The sequence below is a fragment of the Bison bison genome, unplaced genomic scaffold, assembly GCF_000754665.1.
Source record: "Bison bison bison isolate TAMUID 2011002044 unplaced genomic scaffold, Bison_UMD1.0 scf7180017864518, whole genome shotgun sequence".
Taxonomy (NCBI): domain Eukaryota; kingdom Metazoa; phylum Chordata; class Mammalia; order Artiodactyla; family Bovidae; genus Bison; species Bison bison.
The window spans coordinates 1,102,023-1,124,854 of NW_011495071.1; the positions used below are offsets into that span (position 1 = coordinate 1,102,023).

Sequence of the window (22,832 nt, forward strand, 5' to 3'; positions counted from 1 at the left end):
TTGAAGATTATGGAGAAGGAACAAACTTACGACAAGGGACCATCAGTAGTATGAGCCACATCTGGTTCAAATACATGAAACTTCAAAGATAATTCATTATTTGGTAGTGTTTATGGCTCTGTTGTTCCCTTGAGAGAAAAATTTAAAAGTTGCATTCTAATAAAAATTGTTCTGAGTTAAAAATTAACCTGAGCTATAATCTAAATTTGGATTCAGTTTATTTCCCTTACCAGATGGAATGAACAAGTCTTAGAAATAGTGTTTTGGTTCAAATTAGATTGTTTGAAAAATTAAACTATATGTTTTCAACATGTCTTGTCTAATATTTTTGATTTTTTGGTAATTATTTTTCACATTAGATTTTTTAAGACCAGGAACAGCTATATACATGGTAAGCTCTTAATACAGATACATTTTGAGTTTATAGAATTGGTAAAATAAGTTCTGAATTTGGGAGCATATAATCTAACCTTCAGACTCAAGGAGCCCTCTTGTTAGGAGGTGGTACATAGCAAGAAGGAAATGTGGTCTGGCTCTGCTAGCTATAAACTCCATTCCTGAGGTTTGTGAATGAAGTAGTATCCCAAGGCCTGGACTACAGAGGTTGACCAGTGCGAGTGGTCCCAGGAATGTGCTGTAAGGAATTCTCATCACTCAGTAATGCATAAACTCTGGAGGACATGAGAAAATAATTACTACTGATTCCTAATCTCTAAAGCCAAGTTTGTAGAAGAGTCTGGTATCTAAATCAAGGATAATTCATGACCATCTCAAAGTTTTCAGTTTTGAAGAAGAAATATCTTGGTAAGATTCAGATTAAACTGCTCAACTGTTCATTATTAGCTGATGCTCTTCCTGACCAGAGTTTTGCTTTTTGTAGGGAGGGGGAGGTGAAGATGTTGTAAGTGAAGGTATTTTGGAAAACTAGGATGTAAGTTTACCATTTTATCGTTAAGCATGCTAGATCTTGTACTCATTAATGAGTACACAATTACATAACTCCTGACGTAAGTAGCACCTAAGTGTGAGAGTGCAAGAGTAGAGATTCAGCTATTTCTGTGTAAGTAGGTATAGGAACTTATAGAAATTAAGTTTGACAGTGATTTTGTAGAAGAAAAGCTCAAAGTATTCTAGGTCTTTTGAAGGATAAGTATAGCATATCACAGTTCTAGAAAACTTTCCAACTATAAATTATCCTATTGCTAGAAAAATTCAAGTCCACACCAGGTTTAAGAAAATTACTCATTTCTGATTATCACAGGTCAGTTACTGTTATCACACACTTTAGTTTCTCAAGTTAAAAGTTTTAAAATTAATGAGAACTTTATTTAAAGACCTTATGTTGAATTAGAAACATAATTACAAGGAGAGTGTTTTGTATTTAGAAAAGACAAGGGATGTTTAAAGTTTGGTGTGAATGTTGCTTACTTGGATATAAATTGGAAAACATACTTCTGTATTGAACAAAGAACTGATGGATGAATGGGAGTAAAAGTACATCACTTCTGTATTTTAAAAGTTATTTTCTTAAGAGAAAGGCACTTGTCCCAAAGTCAGCCCCTTTGCCTTAAATTAGAGTTGGATGTATTTTATGTCTTACGTGTAATAATACCCAATGACTGTCACTGCATCGCTTTATCTAATCCACAGACAAGTCCATACCTGATATTAAAGGGAGGTAGGCCTGGGTGGCTTGGACTCCTGGCAGAGCTTGCTTTATAGAAGTACAGAGGTTCACAGAAGCAAAGGTTTACACATTACACTGGTCCTACATCTTTACTGCTGGAGGAAGCTTTCACTGCTAAGGTACATCTTGGTAGTAAAAAACTTCTTGCACAGTCTGGTATTTATTCCTGATGCAAGAATTTACTAGAGACAAAAATGTTTTCAACTAGTAAACAAAGAATTCTTACATATTATAATACCTGGAGACAGACTTTTCCCAAATGGTATTTAAGTTACTTGAGGCCATTACAAATATCTTCAAAACAAGTATATCACGGCAGTACTGTTTTTGGTAGTTTCTGCTTAATGCCAAGTTTACTTGAGGAGAAAGAATTTTAAAAAGCAGCTGATGAGAAAATCTCATTCCATCAAAAGAAACTCCTAGAAAATGAAACTTAAAAGTTTTTAAGATAAACCTCTTCACAGATAATGGAGGCCCTCTAATTCACATGACTTTCACAAAAAACTCCAAATACTTGATGCTTTTAACTTACACCAATGGCATCGTGACAATTAAAGTGGCTTTCTCTTTGATAAATTTTGCTGTAGTCATTTCAGTATCCACAGATTCTGGAAGGTTTAGATATAATCTGTACTTTTCAGAGACCTCGATCAATATATCATCCTAAAAAAAAATAAAGAGCGATTTTAAAAGATGAAAATAGAAAAGTATTTCCTGGTTAGAATTTGTTACAGGTTTATTGTTCCCAGTTATTCACTCCTTTTCCATAAGAAGAGGGTCCACTTATGAGCAGTAAAGGTATTGTAAATCCCTGAGATTCTGAGGTGGTGGTTGTTCAGTGCATTAAAAGTGAATTGATAACAGTACCAGAAGATGGATGCTGCCATTATAAATTATGTGGCATTGACTTCACGGCTGACCAGCAAGCAGCAAGAAAACTTGCTGGAGACTGGAAAGATGGTGATCTATGTTTTATGGTGATAACGCCCTTAGCACAATAATTTGGAAGACAATCTACCTCATTAACTTGTGTTTTTAGGTACAGAAATGGGAAAATAGAATGTTATTTGCATGCGTTGGTTCTTTTGGCTACATTTAACAAGGTACTACAAAAAGATGAAGTTAGAAAAGTTCTCAATTTGCAAGGGAATATAAAGAATTGAAAGGGAATACTGGGGGCAGGAGGAGACGGGGACGACAGACGATGAGATGGCTGGATGGCATCACTGACTCGATGGACGTGAGTCTGAGTGAACTCCGGGAGTTGGTGATGGACAAGGAGGCCTGGTGTGCTGCAATTCATGGGGTCACAAAGAGTTGGACACGACTGAGCGACTGAACTGAACTGATACAGAGCCCATAAATTTTAAGACTTGAATGAAAAATGGAACCAATTTTTATTTTCAACCAGTAATAAAATTGAGAAATAACCTTTCAGCCTCAACATTCCATGGGCAGCAAACAGGTTGAGTAAGCTCCTCAGCACCAAATGACAGCATAGTCTTCAACGTTCTTTTCAGGCATGGCTAAGGTAGATTATGAAAGAGAAAAAACCTCCCAAAGAATGGAGCTAAAAGTCATGGAAAATAATGGAACTAGGAGGCTAGGTAATCAAGGAAGCTTGTCAAGGGACCTCAGCAAGAACATCCTCTACCTCCAGGAAAGGGACCCTTGTACTATCTGCCTACCAGGATTTTAGAATTGCTGAGTATCAATAACTACTGTGTGCCTTATAGTTTTCCAGTTTCTGAATTGAGACTGTGGATTGTGGTTATTCGGTCTCCATTCTACATTGTTTGATGCATGGGGTTACAGAAATAGATGACTTGTCATTGCAGTTCATGCAAATTTTGTCTAATGCAGATTATGATGGCAAAATCTTGCACTTCAAAGTCTGATACTGGGATTGGAGATATTTTTCTTGGGAAAAGAAGCAAATACTTGTGACCAAGAGGGTGGACTGTGGTAGACTGTAGATTGTTGCTTTTCTTTTATAAGAGGATTTATGCATCCTTATTATGTAACTTCCAGTGACTGCTTGTGAGAAGAATGTTCTTCCCAGCCGTACTGATGTAGGACTTGGCCTTCTGACTTACTTTGATCAATACAATGTGAGCATAAGCAATAGATTCCATATCTGAGAGGAAGTTTTAGGATCTATTGCATGGTTTCACCATTTCTATTTCCCTCTTCCATCAGAATGACTTGTCTAAAGTGAAAATTGTTCTTTCACCTTGTATCTTAAAATGTGCAGCACTCACAGAGCAAAGCAGGATGAGTTGACATGTAACCTGAGCAAATTATTGTAAGCCACTGAGATTGTGGAGTTTTTTTTTACTGCAGCATAACACAGTGATTATTGACTGATAGAAATTTACAGTATTACCTATTCAGCTTACCTCAGAAACACTAAGGTCACAGAGAGATACTGAATTAACACCAGGTAATTCAACTTTTAATTCAATTTTCAGAGGTTTCTCATTCTGATCTGCCACAATTTTTAATTCATAGGCTGGTCTCTTCATCTCCACTTTAATCTCTGTACTAGAAATCTCTTCTATCAGACATGCTGTTTTACTTGAAACTTGGTCTTCTGGCAGTAGAAGTTGAGGAAACTGATCTGAATTGCTCACAGTACTGCTTCGTATCTTTTCAAGGGTTAGTTCTTTATTTGAAAAAAGGAAAATGAAATCACAAAATTTATCAACATGAAATACTATCAGGCATTGAGCTGTAACAGTGGTAGTGTTAGCCAAGACGGCAGACAAAGCTGCAGGTAAATTGGTTTGGGAATCTGAAAAGATTCTTAAACCAGACAATCTGGTTTAAAAGTTTGCAGGATTTATCTTTAAGGACATGCTAATATTTTTTAAAATTTTATTGAAGTATTGTTGATGTACAGGGTTGTGTTTAATATCTGTGGAATAGCAAAAAGACCCAGTTACATGTTTTTCATATTCTTTTCCATGATGGTTTATCATAGGATATTGAATATAGTTTCCTGTGCCATACAATAGGACCTTGTTGTTTATTCATCCTATATATAATAGTTTGCATCTGCTAATCCTAAATTCCCAGCCCATTTTTCTTTCCCTTGCAACCACAAGTCTTTTCTTTATGAGCCTGTTTCTTAGATAGGTTCATTTGTGTCATTTTTTAGATTCCACACATAAGCGGTATCATATGGTATTTGTCTTCCTCCTTCTGATTTACTTCGCTTTGTATGATAATCTCTAGGCCCATCTATGTTGTTGTTGTTTAGTCACGAAATTGTATCCGACTCTTTTGAGACCCTATGGACTGTAGCCTGCCAGGCTTCTCTGTCCATGGGATTTCCCAGGCAGGAATACTGGAGTGGGTTGCCATTTTCTTCTCCAGGGGATCTTCCTGACCTGGGGAGCTGACCCACGCCTCTTGAATTGGCAGGCGAGTCCTTTACCACTGAGTCATCAGGGAAGCCTCTGTCGATGTTGCTGCTGCTGCTGCTGCTAAATCGCTTTAGTAGTGTCTGATTCTGTGTGACCCCACAGATGGCAGCCCACCAGGTTCCCCCATCCCTGGGATTCTCCAGGCAAGAACATGAGTGGGTTGCCATTTCCTTCTCCAGTGCATGCAAGTGAAAAGTGAAAGTGAAAGTGAAGTCGCTCAGCTGTGTCCAACTCTTAGCGACCCCATGGACTGCAGCCTACCAGGCTCCGCCGTCCATGGGATTTTCCAGGCAAGAGTACTGGAGTGGGGTGCCATTGCCTTCTCCAGCATCTATGTTGGGACATGCTAATATTTCTAATATCTAATATTTATATTTTTCTATCTTAAATTTCTCATCTTTTAAAATTGCGACTTCTAGTTTGCAAAATGTACACCAGAAGCAAAAAGCATTTTAAATCAGATCACTTTCCATTACATTTCATTAACTTACCGTTTCTCATTTTCTCTCTTAAGTCTGCGGGATTGGTTTGGATTCCCATCAGATTTTGTTTCATTCTTTGAATGCTTCCTTTTATTCTAAATTTGGTAATATAGTAACAGTTTGAGAGAGTAAATTGGAATTGTTCCTCAATGCATCTCATGGCCATCCGTATCAGTTGATCTTTTTTCACTTGGTCTTTCTCTGCTGCCTGGAGAACATCAGGATGATAGGCAACATCGATGACTGTGTAAACATCTGTGTGTGTAATTCAGAAGGTGTGAAATGAAGACAATTTGTTTTAGTAATGATATCGTCAGGTAATATTTTAAGTCATAACCTGATAAAGATGGAAAAGTATAAATTCTATTTCTGTATCTTCAAAGATAATCACAATGGTGCTATATATATAAAATTCCAATTAGAGAATTTCATGGCATTTTATATGAATTAAAATAGCTCATATTATTAGGAAATTAAATAGTATTCAATTTTCACAAAGTACCTTTATTCAGTTCAGTTCAGTCGCTCAGTTGTGTCCGACTCTTTGCAACCCCATGGGCCCTTATTATTCATTGACTATACCATGACCAAATATGTAATGCCTTTTTACCACGTAAAATCTGGCCCATGCTTATTCCCACATCCCAATTTTTAAAATGTGCTTTCTCTCCCATAATTCTATGTACCTGATGTCTCAGATATATCTTCTGGTCTGCCAATACTTAGAGGTACTGGATGAGTGGCTGATTCTGGAGCTGGGATCCTTTTCCACTGACATAGGTTGATAAAAAGTAATTTTTCTTTCGGTTTCTAGAAAGCAAAAAATTTGCATGTCTCAAAATCCAGTTTTTAAAATTTTAAAAAATATCCTAAAGGTAACTCATCACAGAGTTACCTCCCCAACCAAATAAGTTCTCTTTATTTGAAAAATCTCCAACTATGTTATTCTCTATTAAATAATTACATTACTTTTGATTTTTATTCTAGCAGAAAAATGACTGATTTGGGGATCTCCAAAATGTGTCAAATATGAAATTCCCATTCTTATTCCATCAACACTGTCTTTCACATTACATTCAATTTTCCATTATTCAGAGTGACAGTTTCCCTCAATGTTCTTATGTTGAAGTAGTAATAGCTAAGGGTAAGCCATTGTCTGGTTATTCCAGGACCATTTCAATCAGGACTTCCCTTTCTCTGGGCACCAACTCTACATACCAGGATCCTGGTTTGTAGACAGAGCTGTGGTTCTGGGGCAGCACAGAGCTCTTTCCCCTCTTTGAGCTGCTGTTGAATGAACTTCTGATAGCTCTCAGGGTTACTTTCAGCCAGATCATCTAAGAGGTTCCAGAACTGAGTAACCTGGGTAAGCAGACCCTTTGAGGATGACTCCATGATTGAGATGAATAGGCCTCTTAAGCCTGTGGAAAGACATGACTTAAGGAAGAAAAAAATCTCCCCTCAAATCTATTCTTTGGGGGGGGAGGAGGAACAGTTCAGGGGCTGTTTTGTTGAAGTTGACAGCTATTCTTAACACCAGTGCCTAAAAGATTATGGATCAGCACTGTCTTATCTTTTCCTTATATTCTATTTAGTACCCTTTTTTACATTCTCAAGATGCTCTCTCAGATAGTAAGTCCTTAACCTCTGCATAGACCATCACAAGCCTTGCTGCTGCTGCTAAGTCGCTTCAGTCGTGTCCGACTCTGTGCGACCCCATAGACGGCAGCCCACTAGGCTTCTCTGTCCATGGGATTCTCCAGGCAAGAACACTGGAGTGGGTTGCCATTTCCTTCTCCAATGCATGAAAGTGAAAAGTGAAAGTGAAGTCGCTCAGTCGTGTCCGACTCTTCGCGACCCCATGGACTGCAGCCTACTAGGCTCCTCCGTCCATGGGATTTTCCAGGCAAGAGTACTGGAGTGGGTCGCCAGTGCCTTCTCCGCTTGAGAGGTCAGTTAAAGTTTGAATTTCTTGGGATTTTCTTGTTTCAACACCCGGGTATATGCTAACTGGGGCCTGAATTTGCTAGAAGTGTGCTGTGGGTTGAGGGTCACATGAGACTTTCTCAATCCTCAGCATAGTTTAGGAGTTAAAAGCATGGACTCTGCAGCCAGAATGCCGAGATTCCACTCTTAGCTCTATCATTTACTAGCTGTGTGATCTTGAGAAATTAATTTACACATGTGCCTCAGTTTATTCTCCTCGAAATGGAGGCGATAATACCTATCTCATAGGGTTATCGTGAGGATTAAGTAAGCTAATACGGAGAGGCTGGAACACCTGCCAAGAATAATATTCTTTATACCACTTGATATAACCTCTCTCTAAGCCCCCTCCGTCAATGGAGACGTATCTCACAGCATCCACAGAATGAGAAGGATTCTCCAAATACTACATTAAGATTAGACTAAATGGGAAATTTAATTTTTCCAGAGGTCGGCGAACCTACCTCTTCCTTTGGTTTCTTGACAAAACGCGACGCCTGTTACCACGGTAACCACATTGGGACAACCTCTAATTGAGTCCGGAAAGCTCCAGACAGAAAGGTCTTATCTTTCTACATCCAGTTCCCGAGTCTTCTCCTTTTGGTTCTGGGCTTGCTTTTCGGCTTAGCCTGACCCACTTCTTTTCCAGGACGGAAAGAGGTCCTTTTGCCTCCCGTTCTACCTCTGAGGACTTCTAGAGTGTCCTGGAAACCCTTCTGTGGGAATCCTCGGGACTTCTTTTGGTGGGAAGAATTTCCCGTGAGCACCACTTCCGGCCTGGAAGGGAAGTCAGCTCCCTCTTCTCCCAGAGAGCTTCCTCCCCCCCAACCCCGCCACGCGAGGCTGCGGCGCACGGTATGGGTGTGTTTGTGTGTGTTTTTGTGGGGAGGGCGTTTGGAAGGAAGGTTACCAGGAGCCCCGTGGCCGCTGGGGAGCAAGGGTCCCGGTGACGAAGATAGGGGTAGTTTCTCTTCCACTTGGAAGCTCCCCTCCCCACCCCCACTTCAGCCACTCTAGATACAGCTTAGGGCCCAGTCGAGGGTCGTACCCGTCCAAAGCGTCCTTATCCCTTTTTGGGGAGTGAAACCCAACCCTGGGATAGTCCCAGACGAACGTGAGCGGGGAATGCCCCAGCCAACCCGGCCGCCCGAATTCCGCTCCGGAGCAGCCCCCGGCCTCAGTCCGGAGAGAAATCTGCCTGTCGGCCTGGGCTGAGGGAACGGCGGCCGTGACCTGGGCCACGGGTGAGGGCGGAATAACCGGTGGGAAGGCTGCGTTTTCACGAAGGACTCGGGTGAAGCTGCAGAGCTGCCTTTGAGCCCTGACTCCTTGGCTTCCTGGGTCGGAGGAGATCTTGTAATGGAATGGTTCTTCGTCTCACACTAACAAGATGCCTGATTTCCTCAGCATCGAGGGGTGAGTGAGCGGTGGGGTGGTTGCCCAAAGCCCCTGATAGCTACACACGTGAATATCTCTGTCATTTATTTTTTGGAGGCTTCTGGACAAAATAGAACATAAAATTCCCTTGAATGAAGCAGTGTAGGGCATCTTTGCAGTTGATGTTTTTAGGGGTCAGTTTTTTTTTACTGTTCACATTTGTGGCCCTGACGCTGTTAAATCTAGGTGTTTAACTGCAAACTAATTGAGATTTGGGAATTGATTTCTAATCTGAATTTTGTTTGCCCTGGACTGTGTGCCCTGGGGCAAGGTATGGCTTTAAGGGAATGTCATCTACAGAAAAGGAATGAAGGTGAAGTGAAGTGAAGTCACTCAGTCGTGTCCGACTCTTTGCGATCCCATGGACTGTAGCCTACAAGGCTCCTCTGTCCATGGAATTTTCCAGGCAAGAGTACTGGAGTGGGTTGCCATTTCCTTTTCCAGGGGATCTTCCTGACGCAGGGATCGAACCCCGGTCTCCCTCATTGCAGGCAGACAGACGCTTTACCATCTGAGCCACCAGGGAAAATAAAACAGTTATTTTAACGATTAAATAAAATGGTGCTCTTGAAAGCACTTAATTTGGTGCAGTTTCAGAGAACTCCAATGTACATTATCTCCTTTCATCCTCACATTAGTGTGGACAGGTGTTTTCCCCTTTTAATGGTGAAGGAAAAACTATTCCTCAGGACCACTGACTTCTAGTTCAGTAATCTTTTCTTTATCTCATGCTTCATAGTGATAAAATATAATATATTAAATTATTAAATGTTACTTATTGATTCATTTCAGGTTGAAGAATGTCCCGAGTTCCTTTGGGGAAAGTCCTCCTGAGAAATGTCATCCGGCACACAGATGCTCACAATAAGGTTAGAGATACACCTTAGTTATTCCTCATGGTTAAGGAGGGCAAACAGTGTGCTTGGAGGGATTTTTGTACAGCTGGAAGAGACAAAGATAAATAAAATAAATAGAATATAATTTGGTAAGTATTGTAATGTAGACATACACAAAGTGCTTTCATCCACTGAGGAAGGAATAATGAAATCTGCCTTGGGAAATTGGGAAAGGCTTCACAGAATGGGTGGTATTTGAACTGCTGATATTTGAACTAGTTCTTGATGAACAGGTTCAAGTTTATCAGATGTCAAAGATCATTCAGCACAGAGGAAACATCATGTAGTAGTATATGGTAAGGAGCATGAAGCAGTTAGGGTAAGAAATTGTATGCATCTATAACGTAGAGAATTTGGGAGATAATGGCAGAAGGTGAGGCTTGAGTGGTGAATTAGAGTTGGATTGTGATGCTTGGAGATCAGACTATTTCCTGTAGGCAATAAAGAAACCATTAAATATTTTAAAGCAAGGTTTGAGATGTTCAGTTCAGTTCAGTCACTCAGTCGTGTCTTACTCTTTGCGACCCCATGAACCGCAGCATGCCAGGCCTCCCTGTCCGTCACCAACTCCTGGAGTCCACCCAAACCCATGTCCATTGAGTCGATGATGCCATCCAACCATCTCATCGTCTGTCGTCCTTTTCTCCTCCTGCCCTCAATCTTTCCCAGCATCAGGGTCTTTTCCAATGAGTCAGCTCTTCGCATCAGATGGCCAAAGTATTGGAGTTTCAGCTTCAGCATCAGTCCTTCCAATGAGCACCCAGGACTGATCTCCTTTAGGATGGACTGGTTGAATCTCCTTGCAGTCCAAGGGACTCTCCAAGAGTCTTCTCCAACACCACAGCTCAAAAGCATCAATTCTTCGATGCTCAGCTTTCTTTATAGTTCAACTCTCACGTCCATTCATGACCACTGGAAAAACCATAGCCTTGACTACATGGACCTTTGCTGGCAAAGTAGTGTCTCTGCTTCTTAATATGCTATTTAGGTTGGTCATAACTTGCCTTCCAAGGAGTAAGCATCTTTTAATTTTATTGCTGCATTCACCATCTGCAGTGATTTTGGAGCCCAGAAAAATAAAGTCAGTCACTGTTTCACTGTATTTATATTTTAGAAAGATGATTTGTTAGCTGGGGAGGGGATAGATCAGATGGGTTGAAATAGTAGAGAGGCCAGTTAGGAGATAGTTGTAGTATTTCGGGTGAGAGATGATGAGGGATTCACATGAAAACAGTGATAGTAGGGATGAAGATGAAGAATTTAGGGACTGGAGTTCAAGGAATTTGATGATTGATTGGATGATAGTGATAATTCTAGAATCAAGTATAACCACCTTGTGTGACTGGGTGAATGATGATGATGATGCAATTAATTGAGATAGGGAATAAAATAAGAGACAGATATGATGGGAAAGGTAATTAATTTGGTTTTGAACATGTTGATGGTAAGGTGCTTATAGGATATCCAGACAGTTGGCAACTTAGACTTGGAGGAAAGGAGAAAAATTGAGACTGGATATAAAGGTTTGAGGGTTACTGATGCACCAAGTGATAGAGGTCATGAGAGCAGCTGAGGTCAAAACTTTAGTTGTCTTTGGTGAACTCTTTGCAACTTCTGTTTCAGTTCAGTTCAGTTTCTCAGTGGTGTCCAACTCTGCGACCTCATGGATGGCATCACGCCAGGTTTCCCTGTCTATCACCAACTCCTGGAGCTTGCTGAAACTCATGTCCATTGAGTCAGTGATGCCATCCAGTCGTCTCCTCCTCTGTCATCCCCTTCTCTTCCTACCTTCAGTTTTTCCCAGCACCAGGGTCTTTCCAGTGAATCAGCTCTTTGATCAGGTGGCCAAAGTTTTGGAGCTTCAGCATCAGTGTTTCCAATGAATGTTCAGGACTGATTTCCTTTAGGATTGACTGCTTTGATCTCCTTGTAGTCCAAAGGACTCACAAGAGTCTTCTCCAGCACTGCAGTTCAAAAACATCAATTCTTTGGTGCTCAGGTTTCTTTATGGTCCAACTCTCACATCCATACATGACTACTGGAAAAACCATAGCTTTGACTAGATGGACCTTTGTTGGTAAAGTAATGTCTCTACTTTTTAATATGCTGTCTAGGTTTGTCATAACTTTTCTTCCAAGGAGCAAGCATCTTTGAATTTCATGGCTGCAGTCACCATCTGCAGTGATTTTGGAGCCCCCCAAAATAAAGTCAGCCACTGTTTCCAGTGTTTCCCTATCTATTTGCCATGAAGTAATGGGACCAGATACCGTAATCTTCGTCTTTTGAATGTTAAGTTTTAAGCCAGCTTTTTCACTCTCCTCTTTGACTTTCATCAAGAGGCTCTTTAGTTCCTGTGTGCTTTCTTCCATAAGGGTGGTGTCATCTGCATATCTGAGGTTATTGATATTTCTCCCTGAAGTCTTGATTCCTGCTTCTGCTTCATCCAGCTTGGCATTTCATATGATGTACTCCCCCCCAAAAATAATAAGCAGGGTGATAATACATAGCCTTGAAGTACTCCTTTCCCAATTTGGGAGTTCTGGTTCTAACTGTTGGTTCTTGACCTGCATACAGATTTCTGGTTCTTGACCTGCATACAGATTTCTCAGGAGGCAGGTAAGGTGGTCTGGTATTCCCAACTCTTGAATTTTCCACAGTTTGTTATGATCCACACAGTCAGAAGCTTTAGAGTAGTAATGAAGCAGAAATAGATGTTCTTCTGGAATTCTCTTGCTTTTTCTGTGATCTAAAAGATGTTGGCAATTTGATCTCTGGTTCTTCTGCCTTTTCTAAATCCAGTTTGAACATCTGGAAGTTTTGGTTCACACACTGTTGAAGTCTAACTTGGAGAATTTTGAGCATTACTTTTGCTAGCCTGTGAGATGAGTGCAATTGTGCAGTAGTTTGAGCATTCTTTGGCATTTCCTTTCTTAGGGATTGGAATGAAAACTGACCTTTTCCAGTCCTGTGGCCACTGCTGAGTTTTCCAAATTTGCTGGCATATTGAGTGCAGAACTTAACAACAACATCTTTTAGGACTTGAAATAGCTCAGCTGGAATTCCGTCACCTCCACTAGCTTTGTTCATAGTGATGCATCCTAAGTCCTACTTGACTTCACATTCCAGGATGTCTGGCTCTAGGTGAGTGATCACACCATCGTGGTTATCTGGGTCATTAAGATCTTTTTTGTACAGTTCTTCTGTGTATTCTTGCCACCTCTTCTTAATATCTTCTGCTTCTGTTGGGTCCATACTGTTTCTGTCCTTTATTGCATTCATCTTTGCATGAAATGTCCCCTTGGTATCTCTAATTTTCTTGAAGAGATCTCTAGTCTTTCCCATTCTGTTGTTTTCCTCTATTTCTTTGCATTGATCACTGAGGAAGGCTTCCTTAACTCTCCTTGATATTCGTTGGAAGTCTGCATTCAGATGGATATATCTCTCCTTTTCTCCTTTGCCTTTTGTTTCTCTTCTTTTCTCAGCTATTTGTAAGGCCTCCTCAGACAACCATTTTACCTTTTTGCATTTCTTTTTCTTGGGGTTGGTTTTGATCATTGCCTCCTATACAAGTGTTAGGAATCTCCATCCATAGTTCTTCAGGCATTCTGTCTTTTAGATGCAATCCCTTGAATCTATTTGTCACTTCCACTGTATAATCATAAGGGATTTGATTTAGATCATACCTGAATGGCCTAGTGGTTTTCCCTACTTTCTTTAAGTCTGAATTTTGCAATAAGGAGTTCATGATCTGATCCACAGTCAGCTTCTGGTCTTGTTTTTTCTGACTGTATAGAGCTTCTCCATCTTTGGCTGCAAAGAGTAGAATCAGTCTGATTTTGGTATTGACCATTTGGTGATGTCCATGTGTAGAGTCATCTTTTGTGTTGTTGGAAGAGGGTGTTTGCTATGACCAGTGTGTTCTCTTGAACAATATGAAAAAATGCAACTCCTAATTAGATTGCAGATGTTATTATTGTCCTATCCCCTGATATTTTGATTGTGAGTGAGCGTGTAGCTGTTACATAAGCAGCTTCTGCAATTGCTTTAAACCTCTCCTAGTTGGATGGTAAGCTTATATTTGAAAACAGTGATTAAAAAAGGTAAATTGAGTGCAAATTTAACAATATTATAGGAGGGCTTAGAAATAGCTGATTGTTCTTTGTGCAGCTGTACTCTGCTTTTCAGGAAATTGTCTAACAGTTCTCATGCTATTTGTTTTGTTTTGCTTTATTTTTAACAAAAATTACTGTGTTGTAAAAGAGACATAGCCTAGAAAGTTGAAAGACCAGTCTTTATTGGCTTTTTGACTTTGGTAAAAATCTATGAGCTTTTGTTTCTTCTCAGTAAAATGTAGTAATAGTACCTTTTTTTTGCTTTCCTTGTAAGATTGCTTAAAATTCAATAGAGATGATACAATTAAAATCACAAAGCATTTTAGAAACATAAGAGATTATCGTTTTCTAACTGCAGCATACTTGGTTAATAAGGTGAAGAGTGTATCTATGCAGGGGTTAAAAAGCTCTTTTGTTGCTGCAGAATTCTACATAATTGAGATTTACTGAGTTGGATTGTTTAAGCACTCTAGAGAAACCAGAATTTGTTTCCCAGGTTCCTGATCAAAACACAGTTTGTAATCCAATAACTAGTGCAGACTTTATTTGCAATTACTTTTCTGTGATGTAAAGTGTTATTTTTATTAACTTATTTTTTAAAAATAAGTTTATTTATTGGCTGAACTAGGTATTCATTGCTTTGCACAGGGACTACTCGTTGTATGGACTTCTCATTTTGGTGGCCTCTCTCGTTGGAGAGCACAGGGTCTGGGTGCACAGCACATGAGCTCAGTAGTTGGGGCTTTCAGGCTCCAGAGCACGGGCTTAGTAGTTGTGGCAGAAGGACTCAGTTGCTTCGCAGCATGTGAAATCTTCCCAGACAAGGGATCGACCCTGTGTCCTCTTCATTGGCATGTGGATTCTTATCTACAGTGCCACCGGGGAAGTTCTAGTAACTTATTTGTCTTTCTTTTTTTTTTTTTTTAAATCCAGATACAAGAGGAATCAGATATGTGGAAAATAAGAGAACTGGAGAAACAGATGGATGATGCTTACCGGGGGACCAAAAGGAGAATGTTACCCAGCAGTTCAAGGTGAAGTTGCAACTCTGAGAACCAAAATATTCTCATCTCATTCAGAATCATCAACTTTTGTTTAAAAATATGATGGTGTGCTAAAGATAGATGAATTCAGTTCTGTGAGTCTTTTAAGACTTTCCTTTTTTCATAAATCTTGACTCAAGCATACAGGTAATGGCTATGATGCATATAGCCCCACTCTTTGTACTTATTTGGAATGGAGAACTTAAAAATTCTGCCTTGAACAATTGTAAACGTTAAGGATTCTATGGATTCTGACCTTACCTGATGGCTTTTGACTTAAGATTTTCTATGAGCATGTTATGGTCACTTAGCTGATCATTCACACCTTTGCCTTTTTAGTCTTTCATCCTCTCTCTGTGTTTTCTTTATCTACTCACTGTCTTAGTCACACAACCTTTCACATTACCTTCTTAATAATTTGAGTGTGAGTATGAAAGATTATGTAGGCTTAGTTGTCTTACCTGTGGACGTATAGGAATGTCAGAGTGTTGGAACATCTCCTGGGCCTCATATGCCTATTGGTGTAGAGCTGTTGTATGAAAAATGACTATAAAGTTATCAATGCTGATTTCTAAAGCCATCCAGGAACATGGTTAATAATAGTGAGATATTTAAGGAGTGTGCCTGCTGAGTGTGTGGACTTTGGAGTGATTGTGTGTGAATAGTTTTCCACAAGAAAGTATTCAGGGTATCCATGGTAAACATGGCAGGGTCTCAACATACAAATAAATACCTTTTCAGTCTGTTTTCTCTCTGAGGATGGTTCTTTGAGAATTTGGAAGTACTTAGTGCAGATGATGATTTGTGTTGGTTGTTCAATTCCAAGTAACATTCCAGAACAAAATACTGTTCTTTTGGAGTGGATTATTAATGCCTGTCATGATGAATAAGTCTTTAAAACATAATTTCTTTAGGGGCAGTTTTTTGATTGGCTCATTTCCCATTATAGTCCTGCAGCTGTAACAGTGCCTCATAGGCATGTAGGAGGCCCTTAAACATTTTTGATAACCTCTTAGCTGGCTTAGTGACTTGTTAGTGGGATTTTGTAGGCACAGGCTAGATTAGTAGTTCTTAACTGTTTTTCTAGTTCAATATATTCATGGGTTACACCTTGCTACCACTGTTACTGTGATCTAATTACAGTAGGAGCTGGTGTTAGGGAAGGGAGTGTATCTCAAAATCACTGGGGCAGTTTGAGATGTCCCCAGCTGTGATTATCGGTCTGCTTCCTTCAGAATCAGTGAGTGAGGTATAACATGCCCCAGTCCAAAAGTTATTTTGTCTGTCCTTTGCAGTAGGAGGGGTAGTGATGATCATATTTTCATTCTATAACTGTACAAATTAAGGAAGGACATAATGTTAAAAAGATATATATATTTTTAAGTATCAGGTTATAAAAAAAGTATTAGATTGTTTTGGTCTCCTTTTAGCTTGTTCAGTGAGTTTTGTGCATGATATTCCATAAAGTAACCTTACAGATTGCTTCTGTATCTAAAAGTTCTTCTCTTTTCTCTTATAGCCGGATGCGCAGTGATGGTTTTGATGAAGAAAGTCAAAGAGACTACTGGAGGCCAAAGAATGAAATTTGTGGAGCACTGGATGATGGTTTTCTTAAGGCTAAATCCTGGAACAAGAAGTTATATGATTATGAAGCTAACATGCCAGACAGGTCTGTGACTAAATTCTTATGACCATTAGTGATATTTGGCTTGAGAATGTGTACTTTTTAAAAATTATCCCTGCAAAAGCTTATTACAGAAATGTTCATAACATACTCATAATAGCCAAAAAAGTGGAAACCCAAATGTCTGTCAGTTAATGGATGGATAAACAAAATGCGGTATATGGAATGGTAATGGAATGCTATTTGGCAGTAAAAGGAATAAAGTACGTTACATGCTAGAACATGGATGAACCTTGAAAACGTTATGCCAGGTGAGAAAAGTCAGACACAAAAGGCCACTTATTATATGATTCTATAGAGAAAAACTAATAAGATTATGTAAAGTTTAAAAATAAAATAAAATTAAAAAATAAATTAAAAAAAAAAAAAGAAAGTAGATTAGTGGTTGCCATGGGCTGTAGGAGATGGAGGAGTGGAATAACTGCTGATGTTTTTTGGGGGGATTGTTTTTTTTGGGGGTGATGAAAATATTATAAAATCATAGTGGTAATGGTTGCACAACTCTGAATATGCTAAAAGCCACTGAATCATACTCTTTAAATGGGTGAATTTTATGGTATATGGATTATACCTCAATTAACTTATTCAAAAAAGTTGTCCCAAGGTAGACAGCATTATGTTATAAAGTGCTTTTAGAGAAGTATTTCACAACTGAAGAGCAGCATATTAAGAGTTCCTCAGTGTTTCAAGGAAGAGAATGGCAAGTTTTCTTACAAATGGATAAAGGAATCCTTTGTTTCTGAAATTAGAGTGTATAGTATGGAAAATGTAACCAAGTTACTGATCTATAAATGTGGTGTTGGCTCTTCCATATCTTTTTTTGTTCTGTGTGTGTCTGTGTATGTATACACTTCTAAGTCTAATTTGTCTTAGTTTTAAGAAATGTATGCATTGATTTAGTAATATGTGTAATAAAACGTTATCTTACAGATGGGGCCACAGTGGATATAAAGAGTTATACCCTGAAGAATTTGAAACAGACAGGTAAGGCAAGTAGGCTTACTGGAAAAAACTTAGAAACTAAGATTAGTACAATGTCTGAATTATAAATGAAGTTCCTAATTTTTTACCAAGTATATGACATTTGCCATTAAAAATGTAACCAGAGAAATAGGCAGTTTAGTTGGGAGAGGACTGATATTTTGCCTTTCCCTGACATTTGGCATATCTGTAGCATGTCGGTTTTATATACAGTGTTCCATACAGTAACTCAGTATGGCAGATAAAGATTTTTATCTTCATTTTAAAAATGAAGAAACAAAACTCAGTGATAAAGTCTGATGGTAAGCTTGTATCAAAGTTTTTATTTAAAATTCAGAGGTTAACCCCAACTTCCCATTTCGAAAGCAGAATATAAAAATTATATAAATACACTTTATATTTTCTACAGTAAAGCAGTTTTTCTTTTTTATTAGTAGTGATCAGCAAGATATTACCAATGGGAAAAAAACATCTCCCCAGGTAAAATCATCTACCCATGAATCTCACAAACACAAGAAGTCAAAGAAGTCCCACAAAAAAAAGCAGAAAAAGAAGTCACACAAAAAACAGAAGAAGAGCAAAAAGGAAGCCACAGATATAACAGCAGATTCCTCAAGCGAGTTCTCGGAAGAAACTGGGGCTTCTAGTACCAGGAAAAGGAAGCAACCACACAAACGCAAGAAAAAATCCAGGAAAAAGTCTCTCAAGAAATCTCCTTTATTAGAGGCAGAGAGTGACACTTCCCCATCAGATGATTCTGCATCCAGCAGTTCTGAGGAAAGTGAGGAGAGAGACACTAAGAAAACCAAAAGGAAAAAGAGAGAGAAAAAAGCCCACATCCCTGTAGTTAACAATGAAATACAGGAGAGGACAAACAAACGCACAAATTGGAAAGTGGCTACAGATGAAAGGTCTGCCGAGAGTTCAGAGGATGACTAAATGAGAAAGCAGCATTCATGTTTTCTGCATGACTCTGGATATTTACAGTTCTTACACCTTGGGGTTTGCCAGTGACGCTACTGCTCGGCACAGGGCCTGAGGTTAGAGCTGTCCTGTGCCATCTATATATGTTCTGACAGACGTCTTGTCTAGTTTGGCCTGTTAAACTTGATCCTCTTACTGTTAATAGGGAATCCGTTATTTTGTTATGAAGGTTTCTTGAAGAGATTATTTTTTGTGATTAATCACATTTAGGGTAGAGTGCATATGCAGCAAATTAAAGGACCCAGAAAGTTGAATCCAGTAAAGACCTGGGTATACCAGTCACAGTGTTGAATTTGGGGAAAGCAAGGGCTGGGGTCAAGAGATGGATTGAGCTAGTGCTATATAGAATGGTATGAGGAGGAAATATCGTGTTGCTCTTGTTTATTATATAATAGGTGCCACAGTTTGTCTTTAGCTTTGGTGCTTTGATCTTTTCTGTATTTTGGCCCCACAGATGTGGTCCAGTTTACTTAATAAGGAAATGAGCATAAGAACAAACATTTTCAATTCATGGTAACATCCTTAGACAGCTGTTACTGGTAGAAACTAGGGGTTTTTGTCATATTTCCCTGCTGGACAGGGTCTGTGGCTGTACTCAGTATACCCCTAAACATGGGTGATTGGATAGTAAAAGGTTTTCCAGTTCCACTGTTTATTGCCTAAATGCACTTGTATTCAAAATTATTTCTTGGGTAAGTTGTCTTGGGTAAGTCCTTAACCAAATGAAGAATTAGGCATCAGTCGTGCTATCTCATTGTGCACTGAAAAGGATTCAGGGCAGCAACAGCCATTTAAATGTTGTCTTCCTTGTTCATTTCTTAGTTAATGAACTTGTAGATTTCCCTTGAAACTAGGTTGAATCGATTCCAAAATGAATAGGCTTCTCAGGGACATATCCATTTCTTCCTAGTCTGCCTTTGGATTAAAGCACCAAGCAAAGATCTTGTTATTTCCCTGTGCTATAATACGGTGATCCTACTATGTTAACTCTTAAGAAACTTAACTCGCTGGAAGAAGGCTGGCAGAACACAAGTGAGTTTTATTTACTATGGCAGAACAAGTGACATTGTTTTTTCCTGGCTGTCACTTCATGGGCTGAGTAAAAATCTTGAAAGCTCAGACTTTTTGTCTTGGTTCTGCCATTAGTTGGTTACGAGGTTTGGAGCAGGTAAGTCAGCCTCCCTGGAACTTTCCCCATGTGTAATACAGAAATACTTCACGGTAGCCTGACAGTGTATGACACCAGCAATAGCCTATGACAACATTCCATGAGGTGGTAATATTTTGTAGCTCTGAACTATTAAATTGTTCTCTTTACAGAACAGATTTCTAATAAAATGCTTAGTCATAAACAGTTGGCCAGAGGTTCCCTAGCCCTTGACTCTAAGCAGGTGCTACCTTTTGGGATATTTATTTGAAATATTAGTACTTTGGTACTGTTGCAGATGTTCCATGGTGCATATTTTTAACATTGAGATTAAGGGCCCAAGTAGGGAAGAACAGTCTATAATTACTACCTCTTAACCTAAAGCAATTGTTTTCTTCTTGGTGTAAGTGAAATCTTTGTGGGAAGGAGTTTTCAGCTCCTGGGTTTGTTTTTTAGCACTGTTTCTGTGCTCTAAAAGTTTTGATTCTAAGCACAGACTCAGGAAGATGGGCCAGTGGAACCAGGCTTCTCCAGGAAGTTGATTCTGTTTAGGTCTTGACTTTCTCTTCGTCTCATACTAGCAGGCCTCTTTCCCAGTGAACACACATCTTGCCTGTTTTGCTTTTTGCCATGTTTACCTTTTCTTGGTCATGTATAAGCAATAAAGCTGTTTTCTGTTTTCACCTTTCTCAACCCCAAATTCTCTCTGATGCCTTAGGCTAAGGCTTTTGATGGTTCTTCCCACCCCCTTAAATATGGCTTAGGATGGCTCTTCAAAACCTAAGATCTCTCATTTGCACTACTAATGGCCTTGGAACATACTTAATTGTAATGTTCCTACCAATCAGAGATCTATATATTAAATCCTAAAATGGGATTTAAAAAAGAGAGTTGGAGAATTCACATTTATTGAATAAACTGTTGTGATACAAGATGGAATTTCTGAATTCCCAATAAATAAATTTCACTTTTTGAACATCTGATCTGTTCCTTTTTAGCACCAACGGGCTTGGTAGCTGCCTGAAGCCAACCCGACAGACTGGCCGCCTTCCCCTGCAGGCCCTTCAGGCTGCTTAATCAGTCCTTGGCTGCTGCTGTTACTCTTCCAGGGGTGGCTTACTGCCCTCCTCTCTGTACGATCTGGGCAAACCGACTGGTGATAGCAAGAGTAGTGTCAATGAAGCGGTCCACACAGCTAGAGAGACAATTTTCAGTACGAGAGTCTAAGCGATTCCCTGGCTTCTCCACACATTTATCCCAACATAGCTCCATGAAGTGATGCACCTAAGAGGAAAGAAAAACAGTAACCACTTGGGGTCTGCTGACAGGCCTTATCTATGAATTTCCTTCCCACTTTTCTCATTTTCTGTCACCTGACTAAACCATTCTTTGACTCTTTGCTCACTTCCTAATTTGTCACCAATACAGTCCAACTCCTCATTCCTACCCTGCGACAATACTTTCATCCTCTCCTTGTCTACTTTTCTCCTTAGTAACTGAAAAATAGGTACTTTCGACCAAGTCACCCCAGTGCTGGCCTAATGCATCAGTTTCTTTGTCAGCCACTCAGGGCACTCCCTTATTTAACACCCAACCAATGTGTTTCAATGAGGTAGGTCCATACATAGCATACTTAATTTGGCCCTCAACACTCCTCCCTAAAGGTTTTTCCAGTTTATTATCACCTCCTTGAGAGCACGATTATTTTCTGCGTCACTTCCTTAATCAGATTGTAAAACTGCAGGCAGGACTGATACCTTCTTTATTTCCAAACTGACACCAGTGTAAGCTGGGAAAGCTATGGTACCAATTAATTCCCCCAAACCACTGCACTCCTCTCATTCTAAGCCTATTCCTTAGCAGTTCTTAAGTCGTTAACCTTTTGGGGGGTCAGGGATATATGTGAGAATCCAATGAAGGTTACGGACCCAATCTACAGAAAAATGCACACAGAAGCACAGAAAATGTGTGCGCTTTCAAAATGTTCAGGACCCAAAGATTTCCAACCAGGGTTCTTGCCACTTATCTTCCGCGAGCCCTCCCATTCCCACCACCTCCACTGCCCGCAAAAGCGGGGAATAACCATTTACCAAGGGCTTAGCTATTTCGGGAGGCTGGGGTACTAAGTAGTTAAGTCAATTCTTTTTGCGGTCCTAAAGGATGACTGTGACCTCCATTTAAGAGGCAGGGTAAGTAATACGTCCAAAATCATGCAGCTAGTAAAGGTCAAAGCCGGGGCTGGAACTATGCTCCGAAGCTCTTGTTCTACCTAAGTCTACACTGACTACTTCAGCCCACTTTTATCCAATGATGCTCTACTACTCTATCGTTTTCAAATACATTGCATATGATCCTCGACATCCTGTGAGGCAGCAGGCGACTGTGAAACCAAGACCTACGGTGGATGGGTATTTTGTTTAGGGGCACGTGGCCTGTAAGGGACAGAGCAGTATGAGAAGCTGGGTCCTCCCAATGCCAGCCTAGAGAGCTCGCCACCAAACTAGGCTTCCGTGCACTTGCGTCACCCGAACCTTTTTGCTTCGCTTTACACTTTCTCTTTCCCCTACGCTAGGCTCTCAGAGCACCTGAGCACTGCAGGTAGCCAGCGGCAGAAGTGACTCGTTTCTTTAGTGAGCAGAACCACGCGCAGCAAGCACGGAGCGGCTGGCGGCCGCCCCACGCCGCCAGCGTTCAGAGCTCCGCGAGTGCCTGGGACTTGTACTTCACCCTCCTTTCTCTTCACACTAGTCCATATCCCCGCACCTGTGCAGTGAACTGCGCTTTCTGCTGTTCGGCCGCCACCAGGCGTTGCAACTCGGCTTCATCCGCCTCACCCAGCTCCGCCATCTTCCGTGTCCAGTTACCGACCTTCCGAAGAGTTATCTGCGCATGTGCGGCGGGCCCGTGCCAACCCCAACTTCCGGTTCACGCGGCCTTTTCCGTTTCCATGTTTTCTTCCTTGTCG

General features: G+C 40.1%; 3 protein-coding genes across 6 annotated transcripts; 1 reads left to right on the top strand and 2 right to left on the bottom strand.

Moving 5' to 3' along the window:
• Positions 1–1,306: 1,306 nt before the first annotated feature.
• On the bottom strand, positions 1,307–8,330 carry PIH1D2 (PIH1 domain containing 2). The gene is made up of 6 exons (XM_010830326.1): positions 8,048–8,330; positions 6,816–7,018; positions 6,284–6,407; positions 5,607–5,852; positions 4,087–4,352; positions 1,307–2,350 (listed from the first exon to the last, which is right to left on the bottom strand). Exons 2-6 carry the CDS (start codon positions 6,990–6,992, stop codon positions 2,216–2,218), a joined length of 948 nt encoding a protein of 315 aa, XP_010828628.1. The 5' UTR covers positions 6,993–7,018; positions 8,048–8,330; the 3' UTR covers positions 1,307–2,215.
• A 22-nt stretch (positions 8,331–8,352) lies between these two features.
• On the top strand, positions 8,353–20,847 carry LOC104981311 (chromosome unknown open reading frame, human C11orf57). Of its 4 annotated transcripts, none has more exons than XM_010830321.1 (6): positions 8,353–8,438; positions 9,813–9,889; positions 14,962–15,062; positions 16,591–16,740; positions 17,686–17,739; positions 18,171–20,847. In XM_010830321.1, the coding sequence occupies exons 2-6, from the start codon at positions 9,821–9,823 to the stop codon at positions 18,673–18,675; spliced, it is 879 nt and encodes a 292-aa protein (XP_010828623.1). In that variant the 5' UTR covers positions 8,353–8,438; positions 9,813–9,820; the 3' UTR covers positions 18,676–20,847. The 4 variants fall into 4 exon arrangements, with proteins under 4 accessions (XP_010828623.1, XP_010828625.1, XP_010828624.1 ...); XM_010830323.1 differs by having other exon boundaries at positions 18,174–20,847; XM_010830322.1 differs by having other exon boundaries at positions 8,395–8,999.
• TIMM8B (translocase of inner mitochondrial membrane 8 homolog B (yeast)) lies at positions 20,754–22,831 on the bottom strand. Its single transcript, XM_010830320.1, has 2 exons — positions 22,631–22,831; positions 20,754–21,151 (listed from the first exon to the last, which is right to left on the bottom strand). The coding sequence occupies exons 1-2, from the start codon at positions 22,712–22,714 to the stop codon at positions 20,984–20,986; spliced, it is 252 nt and encodes an 83-aa protein (XP_010828622.1). The 5' UTR covers positions 22,715–22,831; the 3' UTR covers positions 20,754–20,983.
• Position 22,832: the final 1 nt, after the last annotated feature.

Coding starts and splice junctions, on each gene's coding strand:
- LOC104981311 (XM_010830321.1), top strand. CDS start 9,821: ATGTCCCGAGTTCCTTTGGGGAAAGTCCTCCTGAGAAATGTCATCCGG. Junction 9,890..14,961: donor ACACAGATGCTCACAATAAG/GTTAGAGATACA, acceptor TTTTAAATCCAG/ATACAAGAGGAATCAGATAT. Junction 16,741..17,685: donor GAAGCTAACATGCCAGACAG/GTCTGTGACTAA, acceptor GTTATCTTACAG/ATGGGGCCACAGTGGATATA.
- PIH1D2 (XM_010830326.1), bottom strand. CDS start 6,992: ATGGAGTCATCCTCAAAGGGTCTGCTTACCCAGGTTACTCAGTTCTGG. Junction 6,408..6,815: donor GTCTACAAACCAGGATCCTG/GTATGTAGAGTT, acceptor TTTGCTTTCTAG/AAACCGAAAGAAAAATTACT. Junction 2,351..4,086: donor GTGACCTTAGTGTTTCTGAG/GTAAGCTGAATA, acceptor ATTTTTTTTTAG/GATGATATATTGATCGAGGT.
- TIMM8B (XM_010830320.1), bottom strand. CDS start 22,714: ATGGCGGAGCTGGGTGAGGCGGATGAAGCCGAGTTGCAACGCCTGGTG. Junction 21,152..22,630: donor AAGCGCAGTTCACTGCACAG/GTGCGGGGATAT, acceptor CTTTCCTCTTAG/GTGCATCACTTCATGGAGCT.